Source organism: Buteo buteo, chromosome 26, assembly GCF_964188355.1.
Source record: "Buteo buteo chromosome 26, bButBut1.hap1.1, whole genome shotgun sequence".
NCBI classification, from domain to species: domain Eukaryota; kingdom Metazoa; phylum Chordata; class Aves; order Accipitriformes; family Accipitridae; genus Buteo; species Buteo buteo.
Genome location: NC_134196.1, coordinates 2056175 through 2083326, shown reverse-complemented (window position 1 = coordinate 2083326; position 27152 = coordinate 2056175). Strand labels below are relative to the sequence as shown.

Sequence of the window (27152 nt, the reverse complement as noted above, 5' to 3'; positions counted from 1 at the left end):
ATCCAAATAACAAGGGTTAGATGGAGCTAACTTTTCTGTTCTCAGTGAGGCCAGAAATATAACTTTATCGATTTGATTTTTTTCACTTTTGGAGTGCGATTTGTAACAACGACATTTGAAAAGTCACATAATTCGTTTCTCCTCTAGCCTTTCCAGTTACGAGCACCAAATCGTCTTTAATTCTTTTTCTGATAACCTGAATTGAAGTGACAACATCTTGTATAGTAGATAAGAAAAAAAACCACAGAACTATAAACATCTGTTTCCTGCTTTTTTGCTTTCTGGTGGAGCTTATTAAATCCAAACTGAAGCGTTTTCAATCACATTAGAAAACAGCCCCCTCTTGTGATGGAAAAGCGGTTTGTGTAACGTGCGTACAGGATGATGAAATAACAGGGAAACTCCAGCACAGATGGAGTGAGGGCAAAACTAGTACCCAATCAAAAAATTCCATTATACTATTCTCAAAATTGCTCATTTTGCATGGTTTCATTCATAACTGTCTTGTGACATAGATATTTTTAAAGATTTCAAAGTTCTGTTCTCTTTAGTGAAAGCAGTAAATCAGTTGCATTGCTGAAACATCCCTTTTTACTCCCATTCACCTCTTCTGTTTGATTTCTCTGTTTGGAAGTACAGTAATGCAGAGAAGCTCTCTGCCGTAATTTCATTTGCTTCCACATCCATACTCATTTTCACCCACCCATGCTTTAGTTTCTTAATGTTAGATTATAAGCTTTCTGGGGCAAGGATTGTTTTACTGCACACTTATACAGTGCCTGGACCAGTGAGGACCTGAATTAGTTATTTCACACCCTGTTCACCAGCATCATTTTCATCCCACTTCTGCTGTATTGACAGTAGGACTCGAGGAGCTTTGTGGTCAGCAAATCAATGAATTCATCCAGCTGAAAACTAACCTGACCTCCCAAAAAAAGAGAAAAAAAAAATCAAATTATGAATATGAGAAACAAATGATGGGACTCTTAGTCACAGCCCACTTCCTCCCATTTCTTATCTGCTGCCAAGACGATCGTGCCCAGCGGCGTGATACCTTGCACAGAGACTTCTAAAAATATCCAGCTTGTCTTGGACTTCTCTCATGTCATTGCTGAGCTATTCACTTCCGCGAAAGGAATTCGTTTGCTCTGCTTTAGGACTCAGCTAGACTTTTTTTTCCCTGTTTCCAGATTCACGTGAACTTTAAGGCTTTGGTGTGTCATATGTATGTGTTCCTTACGTGCGTCATATTGTAAGGAACTTTGGCACTTAAAACTGCACAAGAGAGACAGGCGGTTCCCCAACAGTTAGCAATAACAAGTGTTCAAAATTTTAAATAGTTAACACTCATGACTAACGACATAAACCTCACAGAACATTAGATGCTATGACTATTGTTTGCTCTGTATAAAGCTCCAGCTGTGTTACTAACTTTCACAGGAGAGGCTGACCCACATCATATATATCTGCTTACTTGACACAGACTCTTCTCAATAGTATTTATTGAACTTGTTACAAAAACCAGATTTGTGGTTTGTAATCTGAAGTGAACATAGCTTGCTCGTGTCACATGTTTAAACACATCATTCAGCCACAAAATAAACCACACCCTGCAAGACCATACTTTCACTGTTGGGACACAAAACTATTCCACTGATTGAAGTAAGTTCTCACTGTCACAGCAAAATGTGACTGTTCTGTAGTTAAGTGACTTCATGTTTCCTTTCTGTGAGTTCCACCTGCTGAGTTTCATTTTGAATTTCCCCTATTGGAGGCACTCCAAACCTCACCAGTCCTGGACTTCAGTTTTGTCTCGTATACAACACCCAAAACCGCATTATTTCATGCGGTTATAAAGGCTTCTCCCAGAACAGCTCAAAATTAAGAGGAAAATGACAAGAAATCCTATGGCCCTCCTCTGTGGGAACAGAGATTTCCATCCTTTCGGCCAAGGAAGTCCAAGAGGCTCTTGCTGCAGAGCCATTACTTAGGATGTCTACACCTCGTCGATGCCACCGCTTCAGAGCTGCGAGCAGCCGTTGTCAACAGTCTAGTGGCTGCTCTGAGTGACTCACACACCATGTGAAAAAAAAAATAAAAAAAAAAAAATAAATTTGATGTCACAGGACCTACTTCTCTTTTACACCAAAAAGCAGAATGGAGTACATCTGTAATTTAAGGCTAAGTAAGAACATTGTGACCTGATGACAAAGTCAGTAAGAGGAAGCCCCATCGGCGTGCCCCAGTTCGGTAACCCCAAAGGGTTTTGCTGATGGCGAGAGAATCGCATGATCCCATCCTAAAATTGGGGTGGATTTTAATTGTTTATGGCTCTGTACTTTATAATACACTAGTTTGTGCTTTAAGGTAGTAGTAGTTGCAAGCAAGTTGATCTTGGACTACAGGTAGGCCTAGACCTAGCTAAAGTTTCAGGCTACACAAAGGGAGCAATTAAGTCTCTTTATGGAGACAAGGGAAGTAACTGCCCAAGGCAGCTGGCTGTAGAGTAGAGTAGGGCTAGAATTAAACCACACATCCTGAGAGGTTTCCATATAACTAATGTAAAGATTGGGAACATGGGGACTGTTTCGCAGACTGCATCCTGGAAACAGGAGACAGCTAGAATATCAGCAGACAGTGAGAAAAACACGTATGAGACTTGTCCTGAAGGGCTAGACAGACAAACCTGTAGAGAAAAAGGAATTGCTTGAAAGAAAGACTTTGAAACCGTGTGAAAAGAAATTGCCAGCACTTGCCTGTTTCTACTCTGATCTGGAAAACAAGGATGTGCTTGCACTTTTGTAACTAATTATCTTGGATCAGGCCTGATTTGTGTAGTACACTTCTCCCACCACGACAGTCAAGGCTTCAAATCCTAAATAACTGCTCTGTGGCAACAAACCAGTTTATTTCAATAATTAAAAAATATTGTAACTTTTTTTTCTCTCACAGGTATCTCAGATGAATTCATAACTCCCATGTTTAATTTTTATAAAAGCATTGGAGAGCTGAAGATGACACAGGAAGAATATGCGCTGCTCACAGCCATAGTTATCCTGTCTCCAGGTAACTTCTAATCCAGAATTCAATATTAGTGGTTTTGGAAAGAAAGTGTGAGGAGTGTGACCAAAGACTTGTAAAAACTTACATTCTACAAAGAGTAAGTGTGCATATATGCTTATTCAGTATATTCAGTTGTTAAACCAGAAAACAAGCACACAAATCCAAACTCCAAATGTCCTGCTACGCTGTCTGGTTTTGCATACAAGGAAAAAAAATGCCTAAATACCCTGCTTAAAAAAACTACTGGTGTGTCTTCACTGCTCAGCATGACAGGCTTCTTCAGAAAATCCCAGATGTGGTTACATGCACATCACTACAGACTTTTGTGGAATGTCACATTTTTTAGAGGAACACTGCTAACTTAGAATAGAGAATGGGAATGAAAGTTTTCAGCCTTTATTGAACAAACACCAGCTGCCAAGAGCAGAAGGACAGTAAGCAGCAAGTTGCTCTCTCAACTATGAAGTGTTGGAAACTGCCCTTTCAGAAGGATCGGCACAATAGCGTCTCAGCCCTGAGAGCTCAGCTTTGCTGTAAAAACTAATTCTTTAACAACACAAAACTAACCAGCTCTACCTAACAAAATACAGAGAAATTGTATGGCACCTCAAACAAACAGACTATCATAGGAATGGGAGAAGCCTGATGCTTCAGGACAAAAGACAGACACTGAGGTTTCCAAATCAGGTTTAATGGAAGGTGAAGCAATTCCATTGCTCTTTGAAACAGTGTGGCTCAGGAAATTTTTTTACACCAAAAATTTCAGTGACAAAAAACCCCATCCTCCTCTTTTCCTCCCTCTCCAAACACCCAAACACATACTTCCATATGAACAGAGTAAAAAGACAAGTATTTTCTAGCAAAGAAATTTCATCTGAGGGTGAAGATGTTTGATTTCTCCCTGGTGACCTGCATGTACGCTCTTCTCTACTGGCCAAATTCCCCAGTCATAGTACACCTCCAGGTACTCGTGCCATGCTGCTCAGTTGTTGCAATGCATCGCAGGATGTACTCAGGTGCAGAACTGCACTGCAACATGACGATACAAACCCAGAGAAACATTTTCAAGTTAAAACTCTTCAGTTTTTTAAAAAGTTGAAAGTTTTCCCTAGCTAGAAGTGGGAAGCTTACATGAAAACCCCAAACCAAAACCACAATGTTAAGCATTTTTATTCCCTCTTAATCTGAAAATAAATATTCTTGGTAGGTGTGAACATCAGTGCCCAGTGTAAATATTTGAATATTTTTATAATAATTTATCAGTGTAAATATTTACTTTGTATATTGCTAATTACTACTTTTCTTTTAAAACCATAACCAGATCGACAATACATAAAGGACAGAGAGTCCGTGGAAAGGCTTCAAGAACCCCTGCTGGATATTCTACAAAAAATCTGCAAACTTCACCACCCAGATAACCCTCAACACTTTGCATGTCTTCTGGGCCGCCTTACAGAATTACGGACATTTAACCATCATCACGCAGAGATGCTGATGTCATGGAGAGTGAATGATCACAAATTCACACCTCTTCTCTGTGAGATCTGGGATGTGCAGTGATGGATACGTTTTATTTTATTTTAGGAGAAATATCTTTTTAAAGGACCACATAGCATTTATTTTCATAGAAAAATATCCCACAGTACATTAAATTTTCTTTACTGCATTTTTATAGGAACATGCCATGGGTTCATAAAAGTCATTTTGTTCACTATACACAGAATATTGTATAGCTATCAGATCTTCACACGAGTATAACTTTCTCTGTATTTATGTTCTCTGATCAGAAAGAGTCCACCCGCTCCTCAGAGGAACCCTGTTAATTCCTGCTGCAACAAAGCTGATTGCAGCTACAGTTCCTCTTGAAGAAATGGGGAAATGCAGGTTTCCATTTGTATTTTTTCACTGCAGCATTTTCCTGCTTGGCCTCCATGAAGGAATATATTCCAGATATTTACGGTAATAAACCAGCTGAGATGGTCACGCCACCACAGTCATTTTCTGTTCAACTGTGAAACGCGTTCACGTAAGAGCAAGATGTTTCTTCAGAAGGCGAAAAATTACGTAATGGAGAACAGCCACACGCACACATGACCACTTCTCGTGATACAGACATGTAACTTCATTTGCGTTATTATTTCGAAGTAAAAACTATACAGTATCTACACTCTGTGGAAGCGTATCCCGGGTCATTTCGCTTTACGACCTCGCCGGTGCTCGGCGGCTCTCGGAGACCACCGCCACCGTCCCCGAGACAGGCAAGGCGGTCTGTCCGGGGTGGGCTGGGGTGGGCTCCCTGACGCCACGAGGGGCTGCAGGGCAGGCTGGGTGCTTTCCTTCTGCCCGGGGTCCGCTCCCAGCAAGGTGAAACCAGACAGGACCGGGACACCGCTGTGCCCCGGGTGCTTCACCTCCCAACAGCGGCCCAGCCGGGGAAAGGCATCGGGCGCAGACATGGCTCTTGGCCCTGCTGCTAAAAGGCCTCTCTTCGGCCCCTGAGCCCCCTCGGTGCGACAGCCGCTTCCCCGTCCTCCCAGCACCCTGCTCCCACCGCCCCAGGGAAGCAGAACGGCTTTCCAAAGCGCTCAGTGTCCCACTGAGGGGGAACATCCCTGAGGGAAGCCCGGGCGGGCGGCTCCTCTCCACACAACCCGGGCGATCGCGGCGGGAAGAGAGGACGGAGGGGGCGGCCCCGCCCCTCGGGCGCTGATTGGTCCTTTCGAACGGAGCGGCCGGCGCGGGGCGAGTGGGGGCGCCCTGGTGCTCGGCGCCGGGTGGAGCGCGGCGCGCAGCGGCGGCGGGCGGTGAGTGAGTACGGCGGGGCGCGGTGAGTGCGGCGGGGCGCGGTGAGTGAGTGCCGCGGGGCTTCCCCCGCACCGGGGGCGGTGTGCTGGTACCCCGGACCCGGGCCGGGAGCCGGCCCGCGGGGAAGATGAGGGGCGCCCGAGCCGTGGAGAAGCGCGGGCGCGGCTGTAAGGGTCGGTGCGGAGTCGCGGCGTTCGGTCGGTTACGCTCGTCTGTAGGGGCGAGCGCTGTAAAACGGGTTTGAGCCTCGCAGGTCGCGGGGATAAAGGCCGGTCTGGGGTTTAAGCGCGTTCCTGGGACCGGCTGGGTGCCCGTTTCGGGGGGCGGCAGCTCCCACCCGGCGCGGTTTAGCCTCTCTGGTACGGGTGTTGGAAGCGAAGTGCCGGGAAACTCCCCCTGGGGAAGGGAGAGGGGAAGGGTTTTTTGCATAACAGCCTTCAAACCAGTCTCTCCTGTGCCTCACGCAAGCGTTTGAGGATGCGGTGCTGTTTTTGTAGGAGATTTGCCCTAGTGCTCTCGGCTAAAATACTCGTTCGTATTGCTCAGTAAGCCGAAAAAACGTCTGGCTCCTTTCTTTGCCCGAAAGCTGGCTGTATTCCAGGGATGCTGTGTGTCACCTTTGGCATAGTATCAGATCAAGACATGGGAAAAAGTACATGTATACCTTTAGGACCTGTAAGGCATAGCTGGCCCGTGCATTCGTAATTCTAAATGCACTGGGTGGATCTTTCACAATAGGACAGGGGTTTATATTCAAGTCATAACAAACTCCTCCCGCCTGTGGCCGGCCTGCTGCCTGAGCGCCGAGCGATGCTCCCCTCAGCGCGGCGTTGCTGGAAGAAGCGTGGGGTGGCAACGGGAGGGCAGAGTTTGTGAACGTGAGCGAGCCGCCGGGCTAACGCGTGCGGTGTTAACCGGCCTCTCCCCAGACTGGATGCTCCTGTGGTAAAGGAGCTGTCGGCACGTCTCCTGCGGAGATGCCAGCTCTTGGGATGGAGTGCTCCTCCCTGATTTCGGGTGGGTTTTTCTGCCCGACAGGGGAACCTTTGCCGCCCTTTGGAAGGGGCTCGCGGGCTCGCGAGAGGTGCAGAAAGGCAGTCCCCGAGGAGAGCGGTCGGCGAGCCTTGATGTAAGGAGTTGGTTGCCACCTTGAAGCCCATCACCTTGGACTGACCAGTCTGGTTCTTTCTCTTTTGTGCCTCTGAGGCCTCCCCAGGGAAGCAGAGCACCTGCTGACTCAGTAATGCAACAAAAGGGCTCTGTAATTGCTGTAGTGACGGAGACAGCAGCGCCCTGTGGATGTCTCTTCTTGTGCCTACCTCTTCTCTTCTGCGTGTTAGGATATGTGTACCAAAAAAAATCTTGGCTATACTGTGGTAGGTTTCAACAGATACTGACTTGACAGCTTCTTTCATTTCGGAGTGCTCAAAACCGTCGGTCTCGGTAGGTACTGTCAAGACTAATCTACAGTTTCCAGCTGTTCTGGGTTAGTCTGTTGTGACTGCCTTTGGGTGTTGATGGAATAGAAGATGATGTGTTATATATCTTAAATACAGGGTGAAGATGTAAAAGTGTTTCTACCCAAGGTTTCTTTAATGAGTCTGTGAACCCAAGGCTTTTTAATGAGTCTGTGAATCCCTTTAGGTTCTACTTAAGCCAGGTTAATGGCCACTTCATCTATGTTTTAGGTATCTGTGGAGTTGTGGATCTTGTTTGTTTGTTTGTTGCTTTGTAAACTGTGCAGTCAAGTAAAATGGGTCTTGGACTCGGTTCATCTCGTGCTACAGTACGGCTTGTAATTAGTGTAGCGTGTCTTGCTGGTTGGGCCCCAGTGAATGATCTGTAAACCCCAATACAACTGATAGTAAGCAGGCTATCTCGTGTAGCATCTAAGAGCGTGTGCTTGGCACCCTGAAGTATTTGCGTAAAGTGCTTTAGTATTTGCTGACTTTGCTGTTTCTCAGATGCCTGGGGGCACGGTGGCGGGCATCTCTCCGGAGAGCAGAGGCAGACTATGGTCTCGCGAGGCTGTCCTGTGCGGGTGAGGTGTGGGATGTGTCTGCACCCCCTTTCCTGAGACATGCTTGTCCCTACACCACGTGTCGGTAGATAGGTACGTTTTTCTCGCCTCTTTCCTGACATTGATCCATAGCTCTGGTCCTTTATGGGAGGTTGGACAGTTGGCCAGCCGAAGGCAGCTCCTGCCTTCCCCAATACATCATTTGAGGCTGACCGCCCGTCTGGCAGTAAATCGGTGTCTGCTTTCTGGTGCTTCCCCTGTTTTAGGGGGTAGAAGCGGGTAGAGAGCCCTCCCAGGGACCTTGGGGATATCAGCTGGCCTGGAGATGGGAATGGCATGGCCTGAGGCTGTGCACGGGACACGATACTGTCCATTTTCATTCCGGGGTCTTTTCTTTCACGACTGATCCCTGAACACCAAATACCTGTTGAATGAAGGTGAGTTGATAAAACTGGCAGGTGTAGAAACTGATTCGGTTCTAGCTGGAGCTGCCTGAATTCAGTATCAAATACTTGCTTCATTATGTACAGCTTTTTGATGCAGGGAACCCAGCTGGTTTTAGAAGTCAGATTTGGTTATGACTCTACCTGGTACTGCCGTATCTGCCTCACCACAGCACCTTCTGCACCTTTGCAGGCTGACGACTTGAAGGTGCCAGACTTCATCCCGCGCCTCTCCCTGTAAGTGATAAGGCTACATTAATCTGTATTCCCTGCGATCTCAAAGCTGGACTGTTTGGGATCTGAAAATGGGTAATTGTTACTATATTAATTTCTCAACTCAAAACTCATGCAGGGTAGTCTGTATCGTCAGAGGGGTTTTTGTTAAGTGTTATTTAGATGCCCTGGCAGTGAGCGAAGCTGTTTGACTTTCTAGAGAGCTCTTTGGCATATGAGCTTACAAAATAACTTGTTTTAGAAGAGCAGGCCCTTCAAGTTCAAATGCCACAATTTTCCCCAATTTTTTTTTATTTTTATTTTTCCTTTTTTTTAAGACTAGTTTTTGTTAGGCATGCCACAAAACTGCAGATGCTGAGCATTCTTGTGATAGCTGTTGTGTGAATATTTTGCTTTGTTCGTGTTTTGAGTCCTCCCTGTGAATTAGGCTGCCTTTTGTTTTCCCTTGGCAGTTAGTATGCTAGAGCTCTTGTTAGCCTATATGGAGCTCCTTATTTTAATGAGACCAACTTCTCTACTGGCTGTTCTGCTGTTTTATTTATTTTTTTTTAATCAATGAAGCCTCTTACTGCAACTCTCTTGAGACAATAGCTTTCTTATGCTAAAGGAAAATGTATTCCCCTGGACAAAGCTGTGGGAAGCATAACATACTCATTAGTAATGCTTGGTATATACACTGCCCTTCCCTTGTTCATTCATAGAAGGAAAAATGACATCAAGGAGACGATGCCTCCTCTTTCTTTTTTTTTTTTTTCCCCTAGAAATAAAAGGAGGGGGAAAGATATCACTTGGAGTGTCTCTGGTAACGTTTGAGAAGTGCTAGCAGTCCTGGTACAAGGAAGTGGCTTCAGCCCAAAAACAAACTGGTTGCTTATTTGCTGGTCATAGAGGTAAGTTGGTTGAAATGCCTGACATGTGTGGCCCTATGTAGTGTGGGAGGGAAAAATGGGGAGGAAACGGCACCGTTCTGCTTTCTGGGTAAGAGGAAGGGGGAGAATTTTTATGAGAACTGGGTCTTCTGTGATGGGCTGTTTGGCCTTTTGTGTAGGAAGGCCAGGTTGTGCAACAGATGGAGGAGGAGAGAAGAATGCCATCTACGTATAAAGCTTAAACATCTGGGACAGGAGAGGGAAGTTATTTATTTTTAAAGGAAAACAGATGAGTTAAAACTGTCTGACAATGTCTGCAATCTGGTTTCCAGCTTAATCAGATGAAGTTTTATTGCAGTTATTAAGTAACGGAGCAAGAAAGTTGTTTTTGATTGGCTTTAAGACACAGATAGATACATTTTAGGTTGTAATGCCCTCCACTATCACTGTGGAGACTTATGCTAAGAAAATTCCTTCTGGTACGTGTACGCAGCTAACCTGGTAATAACTGCGCATCTCTAGACCTGGAGCCTGCATGGAGAGACGTAGTGATGCCCAGCCGCGTGTAGAGTTTGTGCTGGTTTTTCCCATAATTGAAAGCATTGCAGGAAAATACTGTGTTGGCTTCAGGAGAGAAAGGGTTGACCAGGTTTCCACTAAAACTTTCCTTAAGGATTGTTTTGCCAGGGAATTGTCCTGATAACCATATTGCTGGAATAGTTTGCAGCATTCTCTTGAAGCCATAGGTGTGTGCTAGCTGCCTGGCAAGTCAAAATCCCAACAGAAATTAATAAAAACATTGATTTCTGTCATGTATCTATGCAAGAAGAAATCTCATTCTTCAAAATTATTTCCTTGCTTTAAGATTTTCATAATCCTCAAAGTATTTAATGTAAACTCAGGATGCATATGTCTGTATGCATGCATGTACAAGATACACTTGTGATAGCTTAGAAGGAAAGGGTGAATGCCAACATTGTTAAATCCAAGAATGTTTTGAAGTATATATATTTCTCTTTGGCAAAGTAAATGCCTTGCAGCTCCTTAAAATCATGCAAACCTTTGAGTATTATTTATGCATACGAAGTTAGTTGCTACTTTGTGCTGTAATAACTGCTGCTTTACTTAAGGGCAGAGAACTGAAGTTGACTGAATACTGGATCAAAACCTGAGCTGCTACGGTACTTCCCTCTTTCCCCCTCCATTCCCAATTCAACTTGTTCTTATTTTTCCAGAACAGCACTGGTGGGTTTTTCTTGGGATTTTCATGAAAGCAGGAGGGATGGTATTAATAATTCTCTTCTCTTTCCCCAGGGGGAGAAACTAATGTAAATGCAGGTGACCATGCAGAATGCAGTTCAGGTAAATGCCTTTGGTAATGTTTGATTGCTCTGTAATACTTTTTTTTTTTTTTTTTTTAATACAAAAATCTACCCTGAAGCAGATGATATGCTAGAATCCCCAGAGTTAAAATCCCCCTCTAGTTAAAAAAAAAAAAAAAAGTAATAGTTTTCTCATTTTACAAATGGAGCAATGTGACAAGATAGATAACCCAGTGTTAGACCAGGCAGGTTATCCTTTCTCTTTCTAAGCACTATTACCTAAGAAGGTTTTGAAGTCAAAGGCTGAGATTATTTAAAAACTTGCTTGATGATTAAAAGGTGTTTTTAAAACCCCTATGTTCTAGTTAATCACTTAAATATAAATAAATGTACTTTACAAGCAGACATACTTCCTGATCTGAAAGCAAGTAGTTAAGAATACCAGAGGGACTCATTCTCTTTGGGGATTTTGTAAATGAAATTTCAGTGTGGTCCTTTTCTTGAAATGTAACGGTACCTCTCAGTTTCAAAATAAGCAATCCTTAAGAGAAATGCTAAGGATTCATGTTCATGAAGTGTGTTATGTTGTTGCATGGGAATATGTTTCCCCTTTTAACAGCATCATTTTAATGATTTAAACACAAAATGCTTGTGAAATGTTTGATCAGAGAAATCAGTAGTCTGTAGTAATTTATATGATAAACTGCAGATTTTGTTACTTAAAACGTGCTGAGGAAGAAAACCCCACACATTTAATGCATTTTTTTCTGTATTTAATATTCAGGAAAATAGGTAGTTTTAAATCCAAAGAAGTCAGGAAAACGAAAGTAGTAGTACTTCTGATACGGGAGTTACTACCGAGAGCTGCCCCGTTGGTGATGACCGTTGTGTTGGTTTGGTGTATCTGAAGAGGAACAAACACTTACCCTTTGAATAATAGATCTTTAGCACAGTTCAGCACGGCAGGTTTTCGTCATCTGACTGCAAATATTAGAGCTCGCCCTCTTCGGCGTTCTGGAATCTTCTGCAGGTGTGGTTTGGAGACGACCTTCCCGTAAGTCCCCGGAGTCCCCTGACGCCCAGGCACGGGCCGGGTTTGGCGGACGTGTGCCTGTACGACCAGTGGATATCTGTGCGGCATGAAGCAACTCTGGTGCCGATGCAAGAAGATCTGTCCATCTGGCTGTCTGGCTTGCTGGGTGAGGTTAAAAATAGATCACTGCCTAATAAATTTCAAGGCGCTTTCCAATATTCCAGTCAGTACTGACACTGAATATCTATAATACTATTAAGATCTGGTGTATTTGAGCCTGAATGACTAGGAGAATCGCATTAAAATGCGTGCTTTGGTTTCAGGTTTTTATTAGCTGCCACCTCTTAGAGGTGGGATGATTAATCGGTCTAATTTATATTTCTGAATCTTGTTAGTCTAATTAAAATCTAATTAAGGGGATATTTGATTTTATTTACTTATATTTCTACTAATTTTCAGTCTTTAACACTGTAGTAAATTACGTGATGAATAGAATGCTGATTGAGTTGCCTCTAAGTTCACATGAAACTTCTTTACCTGCTGTGGAGTAACTCTAATACTGACCTTCTTTTTTTAGGAATAGAAATCAAAGCAGAACAACTGCTAGAAGAACTCGATAATGGGGTATTACTCTGCCAATTGGTTGGTGTTCTTCAAAACACAATTAAAAAATGTTGTAGCTCAAATAACTTAAGGGTGAGTCATATTGTGATTTTTAATACATATATAAAGTCTTTAATGGTAAGTAGTAGTAAAAGGAAGGCAGGTGAGTGAGGCTTCCCGAAGCGGCATTCCGTGTGCTGTGTATCCAGAGACGGATTAACAAGTCTGGCGTTATAGGTGGATAAACTGTCCTTTCGCAACAAATGACTTATGCACTTTGTTAGTCAAATCCTAATGTCCTTACTAGTTTTTTAGTTTGATTTCAGTAGAAGTCTTGCCAGAGGAAGATCTAGTCCAAGTCTGGAGTTTATTCCCCTGATAATGTCAGTGTGGGTTGGACAAGACATCCTTGGGCACTTGGTGGAATGTTTTGTTCCAGCAACTGGTGGCTAAACTCTAGTATATAGGTTAGCCATGAAAATACCCATATTGAGATGTACCTGGAGATGGGCTTCAGTGTTTTAGGAACCAAGGCTGAGCTGAAACATGAATCTCAAGCAACTTGCAATCTGTGTTTGTACAATGAAAAATAGTGATGTGTCACTTTGGAGTATAAAACCATGTAAGGCTGGTGCAGGTAGCATGTGTTCAATGCGCAGGTACCCAGTACAGCTACAGCAACACTTGGATTTGTCAAATAGTAGATCACCAGCTAATGTGCCTTAATTGGTAGTGCTTCCCTTGGGGGCAGGAGGAACTGTTTCACCATATCCAGACCTTTTTTTTTGTGTGTGTGTGTTTACCTTCTACTGTTTTATCTAGTAAACCAGTAGTTTTAAATAATGGATATTTACTGGTAAGTAATACAATAACTAATATTAGAATTATTATTAACTGAGGGTGGGACAAGACAGCAGTGTTAGGATGCCAAATGGTATTTATATAAATGCTGCAGATCCTTAGGGGTTTTTTTAAGGAGGACAAGATGCCCAACTTGTGTACCTTTGGACTGTTTGTTTAGTTTTGAAGATACCAGTTTAAAAACAAAGAAAGTACTGAATTGTTTTAAAGGAAACTGCCTTTTGCTTCCTTTTGATTCCCTCTGCTTTCTAGAATGGGCTCTAAAATGTTGAAATCTGGCAGCCAAGTACAATTTAGTTGATTTGAGGTTCTCTCTCTGCGCTTATTCTACTGCTGTGAACAGAGCTTGGGAGCGAGGAATAACTGTGTAGACCTCTGAAACCACCACTAAGACTTTTAGCCCAGCATATGGGGAAATGGGGAAGCAACTGTCCATAGCAGCTTTGGGAGAGGCCACAGAGCTAAGGATTATTCACTCAGTGACACAAAATAGTTACTAACCACTGTTTCTGTGCTCTGAATTCACAGTTTATTTTCCTTTGCAAATATGCTTTGAAATCTGTTGGCAATGTTGATGTGCACAATGTACTTTTTGTTTTCTTCCCTTGCCAGAATTTTCCTATGAGAAAAGTTCCGTGTAAGAAGGATGCTCCATCAGGATCTTTTTTTGCCAGAGATAATACAGCCAACTTTCTTAACTGGTGTAGGGCCATTGGAGTTGATGAGACTTACCTCTTTGAATCTGAAGGTTTAGGTAAATCTAGCTTTTTGTAAGCTTTGCTTTGATCTGTATGTGGCTAACTACCCGGTCAGGGAGATCTCTCGTGTTTAGTCTTTTGAAACCTTTGTCACGACTATGCCTGTCTCTTCCAAGCTATTAATGCTTTTATTTATTTTAAGGCAGCGTTCAAGTAAAAGCCTTGACAAATCAGTTCAGTGACTTCTCTACCTTGCGTGATGCTTTTCCAAACTTCTAAAAGTTGCCATGCGGGATGAAGAGGGGAGTGACAGCTGGGCAGCAAACTCACAAGTTTTTCCTTCAGTAAAAAGGCCTGCTGAGAAACAGAGGAGAAAAGCGTGGTTTTGCTTTCCCTGTGCGGGAAGACCACAGGGCCATGGAGTCAACTCACAATAAGATCCTTTATTTGGTATTAGAGCTCATTCTTGTTGCAGAAAGCCCTCAGAATAATGCATTCATGACTGCTAAATTTGGTCACTACATCAGGGCGTTGTGCCTGAAGTGGCAACAGTCTGTTGGTAATTAACATTTACTTCAGGACCTACTTGACATGACTCTAAACCATTTGTGTTTTCCCATTTAATAAGATAGTTATAAAAATAAATATTGCCAACTGTGTGTATGCCTGCCCCAGTGCACAGTCTGTCCTTCATAACAAACAGCTTCTAGACTGATACTTCCAGATGGAATAAAATTTTTTTGATGGCTAATTAAGAGGAATTGTGCTTTCATCGCGTGGTAAATAATGAAATGCTCTTCTACCAGCTATTATGTCAGTAAAAAATAATTAATGCAAACCTTTCTGTGGCAAGCCAAATACTGTTTTGTTTTGGTTTTTTTTTAAAAAAAAAAGGCAAAATATCTGCCTGTCAGCAGAATAGCAAAAAAATTGCGAAGTACCTTTGTTTTCCATAATCAAATGAATTCATCGCAATATCTACTAGATTTTCTTGAAGTCTTTGTGCCATTTAATGCTATTTACATGGGAGGCACTGTTTTCATTAACTGCTTTACTTTCAAGCTCTTCTTCCTGCTAGTTGGACTGCCCATGCTTTCTCTACTGGATAAGTCATCTTTTAAAATAATTGAGAAAACATCCTTATTTGCATCTGTCTCATTCTGATTAAACTAGTGAGTGTATCTTTTTTCAGTGCCATGAAATACAGATAAGTAAGAGAACTGAGCTATAAGAAAATTAGTTTTAGTATTTTTTTCAGTTCAACTTGTATGAATTGCATTGCTTAAACATCTTTGTTCCTGTGAGTGGATGGGTAACTAGAACCTGTTTAGCTTCCCTGAGATAAGCAGACAGGATTTCCTAATGCTGTGGCTTTTGCTCGTAGCCAAAGAAGTGTTTTGAAGTCTGATTGTAACTCTTGACACAAGCTTGCTTTATGGCATAAATATCTTCTGTGAGCCTTTTTGGCAGTTGAAATGAGCAGACTTGCAGCCTCCTTGATGAAACATTCTTTCCACTGATGTTCTCCATCAAACTTTCAAGCCATTCTTTATGAATGAAATAAGGGAAAGACAATTCGACAATTGTCTTTTCCCTATCAGATACATATAGCAACACCTGAAAAGTGTGGATGGCTGTGAAGGAAATAAAGTGGCTCCTGAGACAGCAGAAAGGGAGAGTAGCCATCATGGGATGCCCTTTGACATCAAGCCAAAACAAATGTCTTGGTCTCTGCTAGGGGTATATTTGGATTTTTCTCTTCTGGATTCAGGCAAATTATACCCCTTCTGTTACAGGTGACAAACACACGCACAAAAAAGGGATTAAATGACGTCTAGTACCTTTTAGATTATGGCTGTGTCGACTTTCTATTCTAGATTTACCCTTCATAATCAGATCTTTTAAAAAATAGACTTACAAACTGGAGTAGATGATGTAAACAAGAACATCTGACTTCATACTCAGCTTATACTTTAGGAAACACTTCAGTCTTATTTAAAGCAAAGTCGTTTTAAATATCAAATTGAACATCAGAAGGATGTTAGATTTCATCTCTAAACATAGAGCTGGCTCATTAGGTTTCTCTTCAGAGTGAATTTCCAGTTTCTACTGAATGTTGTTACTGCAGGGTGTGAAGAAAGCCAGACTTGTTCATATAAATGTTACATCATATGAAAATTCTATCTACAGCTTTTCCTATTTCTTATACTTGATGGTGGTGGGGGAAAGAACAGTGTCTTGTGTGTGGGTTGAGGGGAGATGAATGACCTTTCTCCCAGCCTTCGGTTTCTGAGTTATTAGGCAGTATTCCTAGTTGGCTAAGAAAGCACAGGTATGGCTTGTTTTCTAAAACTTTCATACAACTGTTCTTAGAACGTGTTGAAAGCATTTCAATTTTGAGGCTTGTGTGGGGACAGAGGAGGAAGTAGTTGCTTATGCGTGAGATTTTACACTATTTTCTTTCTCTGTTCATGGCCTTGTTTCTTTTTCCTTTTCCTTGCACACCTAAAGATGGAAGTTTCAAGAAGCCAAAACAGACATTGTTTTCCTTCTGCCTCTTCCATTCTTCATTGCGGCAGTAGAAATAATTGAATGTTTTCATTTCAAAGTTGTCAAGCAAACCCAGAAGACTTGTGACAGTCATCTTCACGCTGTTTGGCTATCAGAGTGTTTGTCTCTTAAACCAACGTCATTCTCACCACCTCCTTTCGGTCAGGGGTTTTGACGATCCTTCTCAGATACGGCCTCACAAAGATAGCCAGTTCTGCAGAAAAGCTCTGGGTGGATGGGGCAGGAGGGGGGGCTGAGAGGGAGAGGTATAGCATGGGGTAGGGCAGCTGCCACTGGCGAAGTGGTGTCGTCTCGTGGAACTGGGTGAATCTGCCATATGGATGGACCCTGCTGGCACCCGGAACTTTTACAGTGAGAAGAAAAAAGATCTGTTGCTTGCTGAAATGGTAACAATCACCCGGATTATTCTTTGGCAGCCAAGGGTGTAAACCACTTGTGCTGACTGGCTGCATAGCAATCCACTTGTCACCTAGTTCCCTTGCAGCGTTTTTTCCTACGGTTTTTCACCTGCAGAGTGTGTGTGCCTATCTGTGTCTGCATGCACGAGCATGAACAGATGGAGTATATTCTCCTATTTGCAGTTGTTAAATGCTTTTCATCTTTAAGACTGCAATAATGTATTTGGAGATAGGGACGGGAAAACTCTCAGATCTCTTTCTTTCCGGTTCATATCGAGAAGGAACAGCATAAAACCAAATAATGTGTATTTCTCTTAAGAGATAGAGAAGAGTATGATTTCAGGAGTGCCAGGATGGGTTTAAACACTTTATGGAATGGAAAATTAGATTTGGAAAGCATATAGAGTTTTATTCATGATAATGTAGCTTGCCTCTGGGTAGAATGATGGCAAAGTTATAGTCCTCTCTTCCTTGTCTCTGTACCTAATTGCACAGGCCTCCCCACAGTAGAGTATGAGCTGTAATTCCCTCTTATTCTCTTCCCATTTAGTGTTGCACAAGGATCCAAGACAAGTCTATCTTTGTCTGTTGGAAATTGGGCGCATTGTATCCAGGTATGTGATCCGCACATGCTCCTAACAAGAAGTTGAAGAACACATTCTGTTAAGTAAAAACTAAGACAAAGTTAAGACAATCTGCAGTCATTAAGTGCAACACAGTAGATGTTAATTCCACACAGAAAGTAATGAGTAGCTTTTCTAGGACCATTGTACAATAGGAGTATTTTTTCAAATATTTATCAGACTCTTTTCATGGAGAGGTGCTGATCCACACTGCTTTTTATAGCTGTATGTTTAAATGCTACATTCAGCTTATAGGTATGTGTGCATCTTGGAAGAACTCACTGAACATTAAATACAGTTTTAAGGTCTTTATTTTTTAAGCTTTTTAGCAGGTATCTATCATTCTCTGAATTTAGACTTTTAATTTATTTCTAGTGCAGAGCAGGAAGCTTTAAGATAGCTTATCTAAATTGGATGTGACCTAAATTGTGTAGTTTTGACAATATTTTTACTGCTGAGAAGGCAGTAATGTACTAGAGAATGGTAGTTCTAAGACCACCTTAGGGAGGGTTTCTACTAGAAACTCAGAGCTGCTCCTTCTCTTTGGATTATCAAGGCAGTTATTCCTACAACTGATTTAGTGCTGTTCCCTGTCAGTCAAGCCGCTCAGAATTTTGCATGTTTATCATCATCTGTTTCTTCTTGTTTTCTTTAGGAAATTAGCAATTAAACTCTCTACTTTTGTATTTGAGGTATGGAGTTGAACCTCCTGTACTAGTAAAACTAGAGAAGGAAATTGAGCTAGAAGAAACACTGCTGATGACCTCTGGACCACCATCACCTATTAGCACAGCAAAGTCATGTTGTCACCATGGGGAGCTAGATGAGGCAGTAAGTACTACTTTTTATGGTGATGTGGGCTCTACATCAAACTCTTAAGTTTAGTACTTGTATGATCTGGCTCAGTAAGCATAGGCTGGTTTTCATTTAATGTTTGTGAGCCTCCTTAAATAGAAAACAGAAGGGTATGCACCTCTTTTGAACAACTGTTTTTTTCTGAAAATGTAAGCAAAACGCTGTCCTATATGTTTTGGAGTTAATGCTTCAGTGCATATAACTTGCCTTGACTACCCCCCTGGCCCTTCATTTCTTCTTTGAGTCTAAGAAATACTCTCATTCAGTTTTTCTGGTGTGTCAATATTCTACGACTGTAACATATGCTTCTCTTTGATTTGATGTTTTCATAAAACTTCATCAAATGTTAAAGTAAGCTTTGATGAAACTCTTTTGGAAAAGACTTTAAATAAAACCTCTGTAGCTGTACCACTTGGAAATGAATATGTATGCAGAAAAGGAAATGGTTTGTACATCTTGTGAATTGATCCAAAAGGGATGATGAACAACTTTCCTATTTTGCTCAAAAATGCATGGTGAGACCTTAAAATTCATGTATTTTAAAGGTCCTCTGTGTTGTAATGTGAAACTACTACTTCTTTGGGAACGTCAGCCACCACATCCTCACCCTCTCTGAAAACTCTCACTATTTTCCCTGCTTGACAATAGTTTTGACTTTCCAATTTGTTAAATTTCTAAGTGTCTGTAAGATGCACACCTTCTCTAACCCTGGACTTATTTGGGGACTACCTTTCTCCTTTTTTCAGTGGTTTCCTTCTTGGGTGTCACATAGAAGGTTAACTTAAAAGCCTTACAAAAGGTTAAGGAGAATGCTAAAGTAGCCCTGGGTCAGGTGTGGCAATGGATTTGGTCACAGGAGAGACCCAGGCACTTGTTTCAATTTCTGGAGACCATAACAGTGTCTTTACACGGTTGTGGTTGGAATTGATGCTACTGTGCATAGTGTTATGGACAAAGCTTAAAAACGAAAGTAGAAATAATTTAAAAATGAAGAAATCATGAAAATTGGATTAGAACAAATCAAAATATTTGTATATACTGTTTGTTCTCTCTTTTAATCTTTTATCCTACATTTTGAAGCCCTATGTAGCTGATATTTTCTTGGGAGGGAATAGAATTCTAGTTTTTCCTTAGATTATGGGATGAATATATCAGTATCTGTTCTTGTACTAAATATCTCAATAAACTGTTAAATACATGCCTCTGTCAAAATACTAAGAAATGCTTTCAATTTTAATAACTAGGTTAAACATATAGCAGAAGATCCTCCCTGCAGTTGTTCCCATCGATTTTCAATTGAATACTTATCAGAGGGACGTTACAGGCTGGGAGATAAAATACTGTTCATAAGAGTAAGTAGTTTCTCAGAATTCCAATTTATATTCATAATGGGGAGAGAAAGGCTTTTAAGTAGAATACCTCATTTTTATGGTATGGTTTTAGAATGACAGAATGATTTATATTGGGGCACCATGTCACCCAATCCCCTATTCAAAGTAGGTGTAGCTACTTAGAACTTACAACCATTGATTCTACAACCACACCAAACTAAGTTAACGCTTTCCTGTGGCGTTTCCAAAATTTCAGTAACGAGTTGCAATATAAATAAGGATGATCCTAGAGTATCCTGAGAACGTTGCTTGTTCAAAATCTGGACACTTGGGGTTTATAATTTGCATGATAGTTGAGCACTCTCTTCAGCAGGCATAAGAGTTTGTGTTACAAGGACATCCATAATTTGAACAAAACCTGTGTCCAAAACTCTGTATAGTAAATAAAGATGTTGACAGAATGGTAAAAATGTCTTCTGTATGTATGCTTTCATTACTTCCTGACACGTAATGACTGTCTCTGCAGGGGAAACTATCTATTAAAAGAATTGGGAAGTATAAATGCTATTTATCACGTAATTTCTCTTTTTTTTTTTTAAGCGAAAGGAGGTCCTATTTTTAGTCACTTTCAATAGATGTTAATGTCAGATGAAGATGTAATGCTGCATAAAACAAACCAGAAATTTCTCTTGTTCTTCTCCTGCTCCCACCCCCTCTTCCTCCATTCTCAGATGCTACATGGCAAGCACGTGATGGTACGTGTTGGTGGAGGCTGGGACACTCTCCAGGGTTTTCTGCTTAAATATGATCCGTGCCGAGTGCTTCAGTTTGCAACTCTGGAACAAAAAATCCTGGCGTTTCAGAAAGGGATCACCAGTGACAGCGTCCCCAGCTCGTCAGCTAGAGTTCAGGAGCCTCCTGTTATGAATCCCATGTCAGCCGTCAATATGTTTCAAAAGCAGCCATCGAAACCCCCTACTCCTGTTTCAGCTCTGGGGGCCAGTGCCAAGAAGGCTTTATCTAAACGTCCTCAGTCCCCTGCCCTGACATCACCAAAAGCGCCAGTGCCTCCGTCCTCCACAGCCAAGTTGTTGACGGTCAGATCCAAATTACAAGGGTCTTCAGCGGCGGGCGTGCAATCTCCTTTCAAACCGTTAACTGGTACCGCCAAGAAACTGGAGTCTCCTGCACACAACTCGCCAGCTTCTGCTCCTTCGCAGCCTGTAAACAAAAGATCTTCGCCCGCAGGAGCGAGAACGGCTCTTGTTCACTCCGAAACGTTGCGCAAACGTATTCGGTCCCCCGATGCTCCCAAGGTGAAATTCGCCCTGCCTCAGGGCTCCCCGGCGCCAGCGCTGCATCCTGCCCTCTCGTCCTCTAAAAAACAGCCGTCTGACTTGCCTGGGACAGCTGAAACGATGGCTTCGAAGCAGAAGCGTGTCCCTGCTAACTGTAAAGCTGTATCTGTCCCTAAAACCAAAGCGAATTCCGTTGCTCCGAGGGCTGCTCGGCCGCCCGGTACAAACCTGCGTGCTGTTGCCAAGTTTGCACATTCTCAGCAGCTCCTTGCAAAACCTCTTTCTGAAAACGCTATTCAGACCTCGGGAGCTGGGTCTCGGCATCCTCCAAAAGCTCCACAAACAGCTTCTGACCTGGCAAGGAACCTGAAAAGTGCTTCAGTCCTAAAACACTCAGCTTCTGCACCTTCCCTTGCAGTTAGCAAAGCATCGAAGTCGCCACCTACGCTGGTATCCACAAGCAAAACCGTATCATCGGTTGTCAATAAGCAGCCAAATGTCAGTAAACCCCCTCAGGTTGGACCCACTTCATCCAAACCCCCCGAACGCACTCCCTTATCTGTTGTACGGCTTCCTCAAACTTCAGCCAAAGCGGCAGTGACCAAAAAGCCAGCGCAGCCTTCCACAAAAGGTCAGCCTTCGACCAAAAACTTGCCGGCAAATGAAAGCTTGGCCCCAGCGGCCAAGAAGCCTCTCCCTGAGGGAAAATCGGCAACGGCGTGTAACAAAGGAACGCCTGCCGTGTCGAAAGGTCCTCCTATGAAGAGCAGGCAAGATGATCACTACTTCGTTATGACGGGGAGTAAAAAACCCAGAAAGTAAACTTATTTGTTACTTTCTGTGGAAGTCTTAATTTTGTTTGAATGGGCCTCTTGTATCTGCTACACTGAGGATAAGGAAAAAAGTTAAATAACACTACATTTACCGTGAAATATTAGGTATAACCTACATTTTGCTGCATAACTTACAGTAAGAACTGTATTTATTTTGCAGTTTAGAAACTTCTATTTGGATATATTTAGAAGTGAGCTTGCTTGCTGTGTAGCACTGTGGAATAGAGACTATGCCTGTTTGCTGCTAGCCTGACCTGCTGGGGGGAAGGTGTGAGCGAGGAAAGGGGAGCGAGGGCTGCTGCTTTTGCTGCGGTTTATTTTCAAGGGATTGAAGCCTGCCCAAGAAACACCTACCCAGGGCAGAGCCTGAGCGATTCTGGTGGTTCTGGCACATCTGCATCGAGGCCCGTGGCAAGCGATAGAGCTGTGCACAAGCTGTAAAATTTCTAATACCTCAAACAAAACTGTGGGGTTGTGTTTGGTTTTTTTTAGTTCATCTGTGTCCCAGAACCCAAACTTGGGTCACCTGCATGTATTAGAAAGAGATCTCTAGTCATGTTTAGATTCAACAGCTGCCGTTATCAGTGTTCACTGTGCCCCCCATGTGCCTTAATGTGGCTTCAGCTCACTGGGAAGTGGAGTCTCCTTGGTCTGTGGTGTTGGACATGGAAAATCCTGGCGTCGCTCGCTCGCTCTCGTGCCTTAGCCTTCTCAAGCTCATGACAGATCCCTTCGGTGAGCAATGCTACTTTTAAATCCCTGGGCAGATAACCTGGCTTAGTTCGTGCTCACATCTGACTGTAAGTGAGCCCAGTTTTTCCTAGAAAGCTCTTGCTGCACGGAGGGGAGCTCCTGAGCTGCTGGGAAGGTGCTTTCCCAGGGCTGGAGCCCCAAAGCAGCCCCAGCTCCGGCAACGCGGAGCTGCGAGCACTGACCTGCGCTGGCAGGCTGTCCTGCTCGGCAGGAGTGGCCTTTGCATGTAAAAATTGCTAAATACTTCTTTCAGTGCTACGGGTTAATTTTTGTGGGCAGTCTTAGTCTGCAGTGGCCTTTTTTTGTTTTATTTATGGAGACCATCTTACTTACCTACTTTCTGGAGGTGAGGAATAGTTTCCCAAAGGGGTAACGAGGGACTGCGTTTGCTTTCTGGCACTTTCAGATGTTTAAAGGCTATGCACTGTTTATGTTCTCAGCTCCTGAAGGCTTTCAGTGGGTTAAACATTCGTGCTGCTCAACACCTTTACCCTTAACAGAAGTGAGTTTCATGGTAGATTAATAAAAACTACCGTCTTTGGGAGTACTGTTGTTTGGGTTACTTTGGATTTAATGAACAGTTTCTACAAACACTGAGGAGTTTCACACTCTTGAGGTCTGTGAAGAGACACTGCTGACTTCCACAGACCATCACTTCTGCTCTCCATTCCCAGGATGTTTACTTATGGGCAGGAGAAGAGAGAGATGCATGGAAACTGCAGCTTCCAATGTTATATATTTAATATTTTTTTTTCCCCTGGAACTAGAGTAAGCAAGCATCATAAACTGAGTTCTCGTGTGCAGTGGCAAAGTCATTGAGCTGCCTTTCTGAGCACCTTGTTAGCTTTTTTTTTTAATTTATGATTCTATTTATGCATATCTACTGTACAATACTGCTTACAACCTGCTGGGAGTAAACAGTAAATACCAATATGCAAACTGTAGGAGGAAAACAGATCAGTTTTAATAACATGGACACAAGTCCCACAAGCTCCAATACAAAGTTGTATGTCTGGGGAGGGCCTTAGTCTTACTTGTTTTATACATACACTGGTCAAAGCCACTACTGGAAGTGTTAAGAATAGTATTGACTGTAGTGGACTGCTTTCAGGTTTGATAAATTTGGCACACAGTTTCATATGCTGAAAGCATTTTACAGTACATGACTTGCTTTTGATTTCAGGCTTCCAAATAATGAGCTACAATGTGATATATCTCATGCAGATTAATAGCTGAATTCTTGGGGTTTCTTTCTGTACTGGGTCTGACTGAGATGGAGTTAACTTTCTTCATAGCAGCCCATATGGTGCTGTGTTTTAGATTTGTGACGAAAACAGTGTTGATAACACACCGATGTTTTAGCTGTTGCTGGAAAGTCCTTGCACAGGGTCAAGGCTTTCTCTTTTTCCTGCTCTGCCCCACAGCGAGTAGGCTGGGGGTGGGCAAGAAATTGGGAGGGATGAAGCTGGGACAGCCAGCCCGAACCGGCCGAAGGGCTATTCCGTATCGTATCGAGTCACCCTCCGCAGCACAAACGGGGCAGAGGCAGAAGGTGTGAGGGGTTGGCTTCCAAGGTGGCCGTCGTTTGCAGCCTGGTTGGGCTGTGGGAGATAGTGAGTGATTGCCTTTGTATCACTTGGTGGTTTGGGTTTTTTCCTCTTTCCTTCACTTATTAAACTGTCTTTATCTCAACCTGTGAGTTTTCTTGCCTTTGCTGTTCCTCTTCTCTCCCTTGTCTTGCTGGGGAAGGAGGGGAGAGAGCGAGTGAGCAGCTGTGTGGGTGCTTGGCTGCTGGCAGGGGTCAGTGCACAACACCTTTTGAACCGTTTACACAGTTTTTAGTAGTAATTTAAACACTGAGACTCTTGGATCTCAGTGTAAAGCTATCTTGATATCTACCTTTTTGAACTGTAACTTCAGAGAAAATGAAGCAGATTGCTTCATCTTTGTGACCCATTATCTCACGTAATGGACTGAATTTTATGGTTCAAAATGAAATAAAAAGTGCAAGCTTTTACAGTTGAAACCTTAACAGCTAATCTAAAGATGGTTCACCTGTTACACATGGGTAGGCTTGGTTTGGTTTTATTACAAAAATAGTGTATTTGAGCATGGTCCAACTTCTGTGAATATTGCAGTCTCCAACTTCATGGTCATATTCTAACTATGGGTGTCATGTAACATGAGGTGAGCCAAGAATAAGATGTAACAAAGTACCTCCTAATGGAAATACCTACTCTTTTTTGCAACGTTTACATTGCCAAATAGCAAGACTAATCTTCAGCTTGTATTACTTTTTGTGAGGGAAAGATAACTTGGAGCAAGAATCTGACTGAATTCCCATGTGTTATCGATTTCCTTCTGTATGAGTACTTATTTTAAATAAACATATACTGCACCTTTTTTACATGCACACTTTTTTTTCTACTGGTTGGTTTGTTGGGTTTTTTTGCGGGGAGGGAAAGAGGATGTTTATCAGAATGCTTTTGTTTTTGCTGCACCACCACATAAATAGCAGCTTCCATCTCAGGCTATTATAAAGACATAAATAGCTGCTTCTAATCCATTGCTTTGTTTGGAGCTCAAGACCTCTTCACTCTGATCCTGGTTTCAGTATGACTAATTGAGTAGAAGGGAGTTCCTACTCTTTCCTAGCTGACAATGTGCCTGAGTAGTTTCAGATATACCTCTGAGAGTTTTATTCTTTGCAGATGTACTTGAAATATAAAGCACTTGTGTGGCAATATTTTCCATGCTTGTATTTTGTCAACAAACTTCAGACCTCCCTCTGCATCTGTTACCATCAATAACAGAAACTTAATTGGCTTTATTGAGAGGACAATTGGCTCTTCTCACTGGAGTCACCTAATTAAGGTTGGGGGGGGGGGGTGTCCCTATTTGATTAAAAAAAAAAGTTTTGATACCTGCAGTTCTCTGCCTATTCCAGAGTGGATTCAGTTCCTGCCAGTCTGATGCTGGTGCCTAATCATGTAGATATACTTACCCTTCCACTTCAGCTTTGCCTAGAAAGTGCGTTCTTACGGCATCTACCATACTCGGTCCTACAGGACCAAGCTCTGCAGAGATGTTAAGTTACAGCTTGCTTTTAAGAGATAGTGGTGTTGCAGCTGGCCAATAAAACACAAAGGCAGGCCAAGACTCTCTCAGATAAGTATCCTAACCATCGAACTACAACGTCATGCCTCCTTGTTCCAGGGCATCTTAAATCACTTACTGTCCACCAGCAAAGCTTTAAAGGGAGATATGGAAGATGTTTTTTTCCTCCTACTCCAAAACTGCCTTCACTGTTGGTAAGTATTGCACGTTCTGGTGAAATCGCATGTTTTATTCTGAATGTGGGTAAAGTGATGTCTCTTCCTTCCTGGGTTAGCTTTCTAGCCTTTAGACCTTAACAGAAAAGATGGGATCATTCACACTTTTTACAGGTAGATATACAGGATTGGTATTAGCTTTTTTTGAAAAAAGGGTTCAATATCCACAGTCCAAAGCCATTCTTCTAACTCAGTGGAGAAGCATTCCTGAAGCCTTAAGCTCTTGCTTCTCCAACTCCATTGAAGAGTGTAATTTCATGTTGTGGTCCTGCTGACAGCTAGGCAATGGGAAATGCTAGTTCCTCACTAACTCTATAGGTGCATCAAAATCAGAATATCCTCTCTGGTGCATTTTAACTTAGGGCTCTGGCTCCTACTCCCACGTGGAGTTCCTAATCTGGGGAAGTCAGGCTTTTCTGCTCTCTACTTCATGCTGACTGTGTGCAACTCCCCAACAAAATGTCCTGTAACCACATTTCCATTTCCTTTGCTAGAAGTAGATTGCTCAGTGCAACTGTCATGCTCCTCACAAAGTTATCCATACTTTTCTAGTAATTGTTTGGCTGTTACATTGTCTTGTACTTAACAGATTTCCTACAGTAGTCACCAAAATGCTCTATTCCTCATTAAGATACTGTAAGTCTGGCTGTCAGAAAAGCACCATTTATTGTATTGTGACAATTTACTGTATGTACTCAACAAAAGTTCAGCTGCTTAGTCAACAGAACACCTTTCTTTTCTCCCTCTTGTTCTCATCATGATCCCTCTGTCTAAACAAGTCTGGATCCTGTATGCCCTATCGGTTTTGAACATCTAACTGCAGCCCTTAAATCTCTGTTCTGAAGAGAAGTAAGGAAGGACACTTGCTAGCGTTTAAGCTGGAGAAGTGCTGCATAGAGTGATACTGCTTGTCACTACTTCATGATAGTGTGAGTTAGGTAAATAAAGCTTATGGTATGCTTCAGTTAGAACAGATTCCCTTTGGTACAAGGAGAAATCCTTGCAATACTCTGTTAATATTTGCCCCTGGAATGACAAGCTGGATTAGATCCTGTTCTTCATGTTGATCAAAGTGTAGCTAGCAGTGATTTTTACTGTACTAAAACTTGAGGGAGTCTAAGCATACTTGTGCTAAAGTTTCCCATCTAGTCACCTCAGTCTAGTTCTTTCAGCTTGGGTAGTTCTCCAATTTGAACCAGCAGAATTG

General features: G+C 42.5%; 2 protein-coding genes across 13 annotated transcripts in view; both read left to right on the top strand.

The window, feature by feature from the left end:
- The window catches only part of NR1H4 (nuclear receptor subfamily 1 group H member 4), a 33714-nt gene extending 28573 nt beyond the window's left edge, over nt 1–5141 (top strand). For all 3 annotated transcript variants that reach the window (XM_075057863.1, XM_075057862.1, XM_075057861.1), the window contains 2 exons: nt 2953–3066; nt 4385–5141. In XM_075057863.1, coding sequence (XP_074913964.1) covers nt 2953–3066; nt 4385–4623 — 353 coding nt within the window. In that variant the 3' untranslated portion in view covers nt 4624–5141. The remainder of the gene's footprint in view (nt 1–2952; nt 3067–4384) is intronic.
- A 678-nt stretch (nt 5142–5819) lies between these two features.
- On the top strand, nt 5820–25015 carry GAS2L3 (growth arrest specific 2 like 3). Of its 10 annotated transcripts, none has more exons than XM_075057953.1 (11): nt 5820–5867; nt 8419–8568; nt 9327–9455; nt 10749–10796; nt 11787–11955; nt 12367–12485; nt 13866–14007; nt 17471–17534; nt 18236–18374; nt 19643–19750; nt 20461–25015. In XM_075057953.1, exons 4-11 carry the CDS (start codon nt 10767–10769, stop codon nt 21847–21849), a joined length of 2160 nt encoding a protein of 719 aa, XP_074914054.1. In that variant the 5' UTR covers nt 5820–5867; nt 8419–8568; nt 9327–9455; nt 10749–10766; the 3' UTR covers nt 21850–25015. The 10 variants fall into 10 exon arrangements, with proteins under 10 accessions (XP_074914054.1, XP_074914057.1, XP_074914049.1 ...); XM_075057956.1 differs by having other exon boundaries at nt 5836–5867; nt 8525–8568; XM_075057948.1 differs by having other exon boundaries at nt 5836–5867; nt 8525–8640.
- Nucleotides 25016–27152: the final 2137 nt, after the last annotated feature.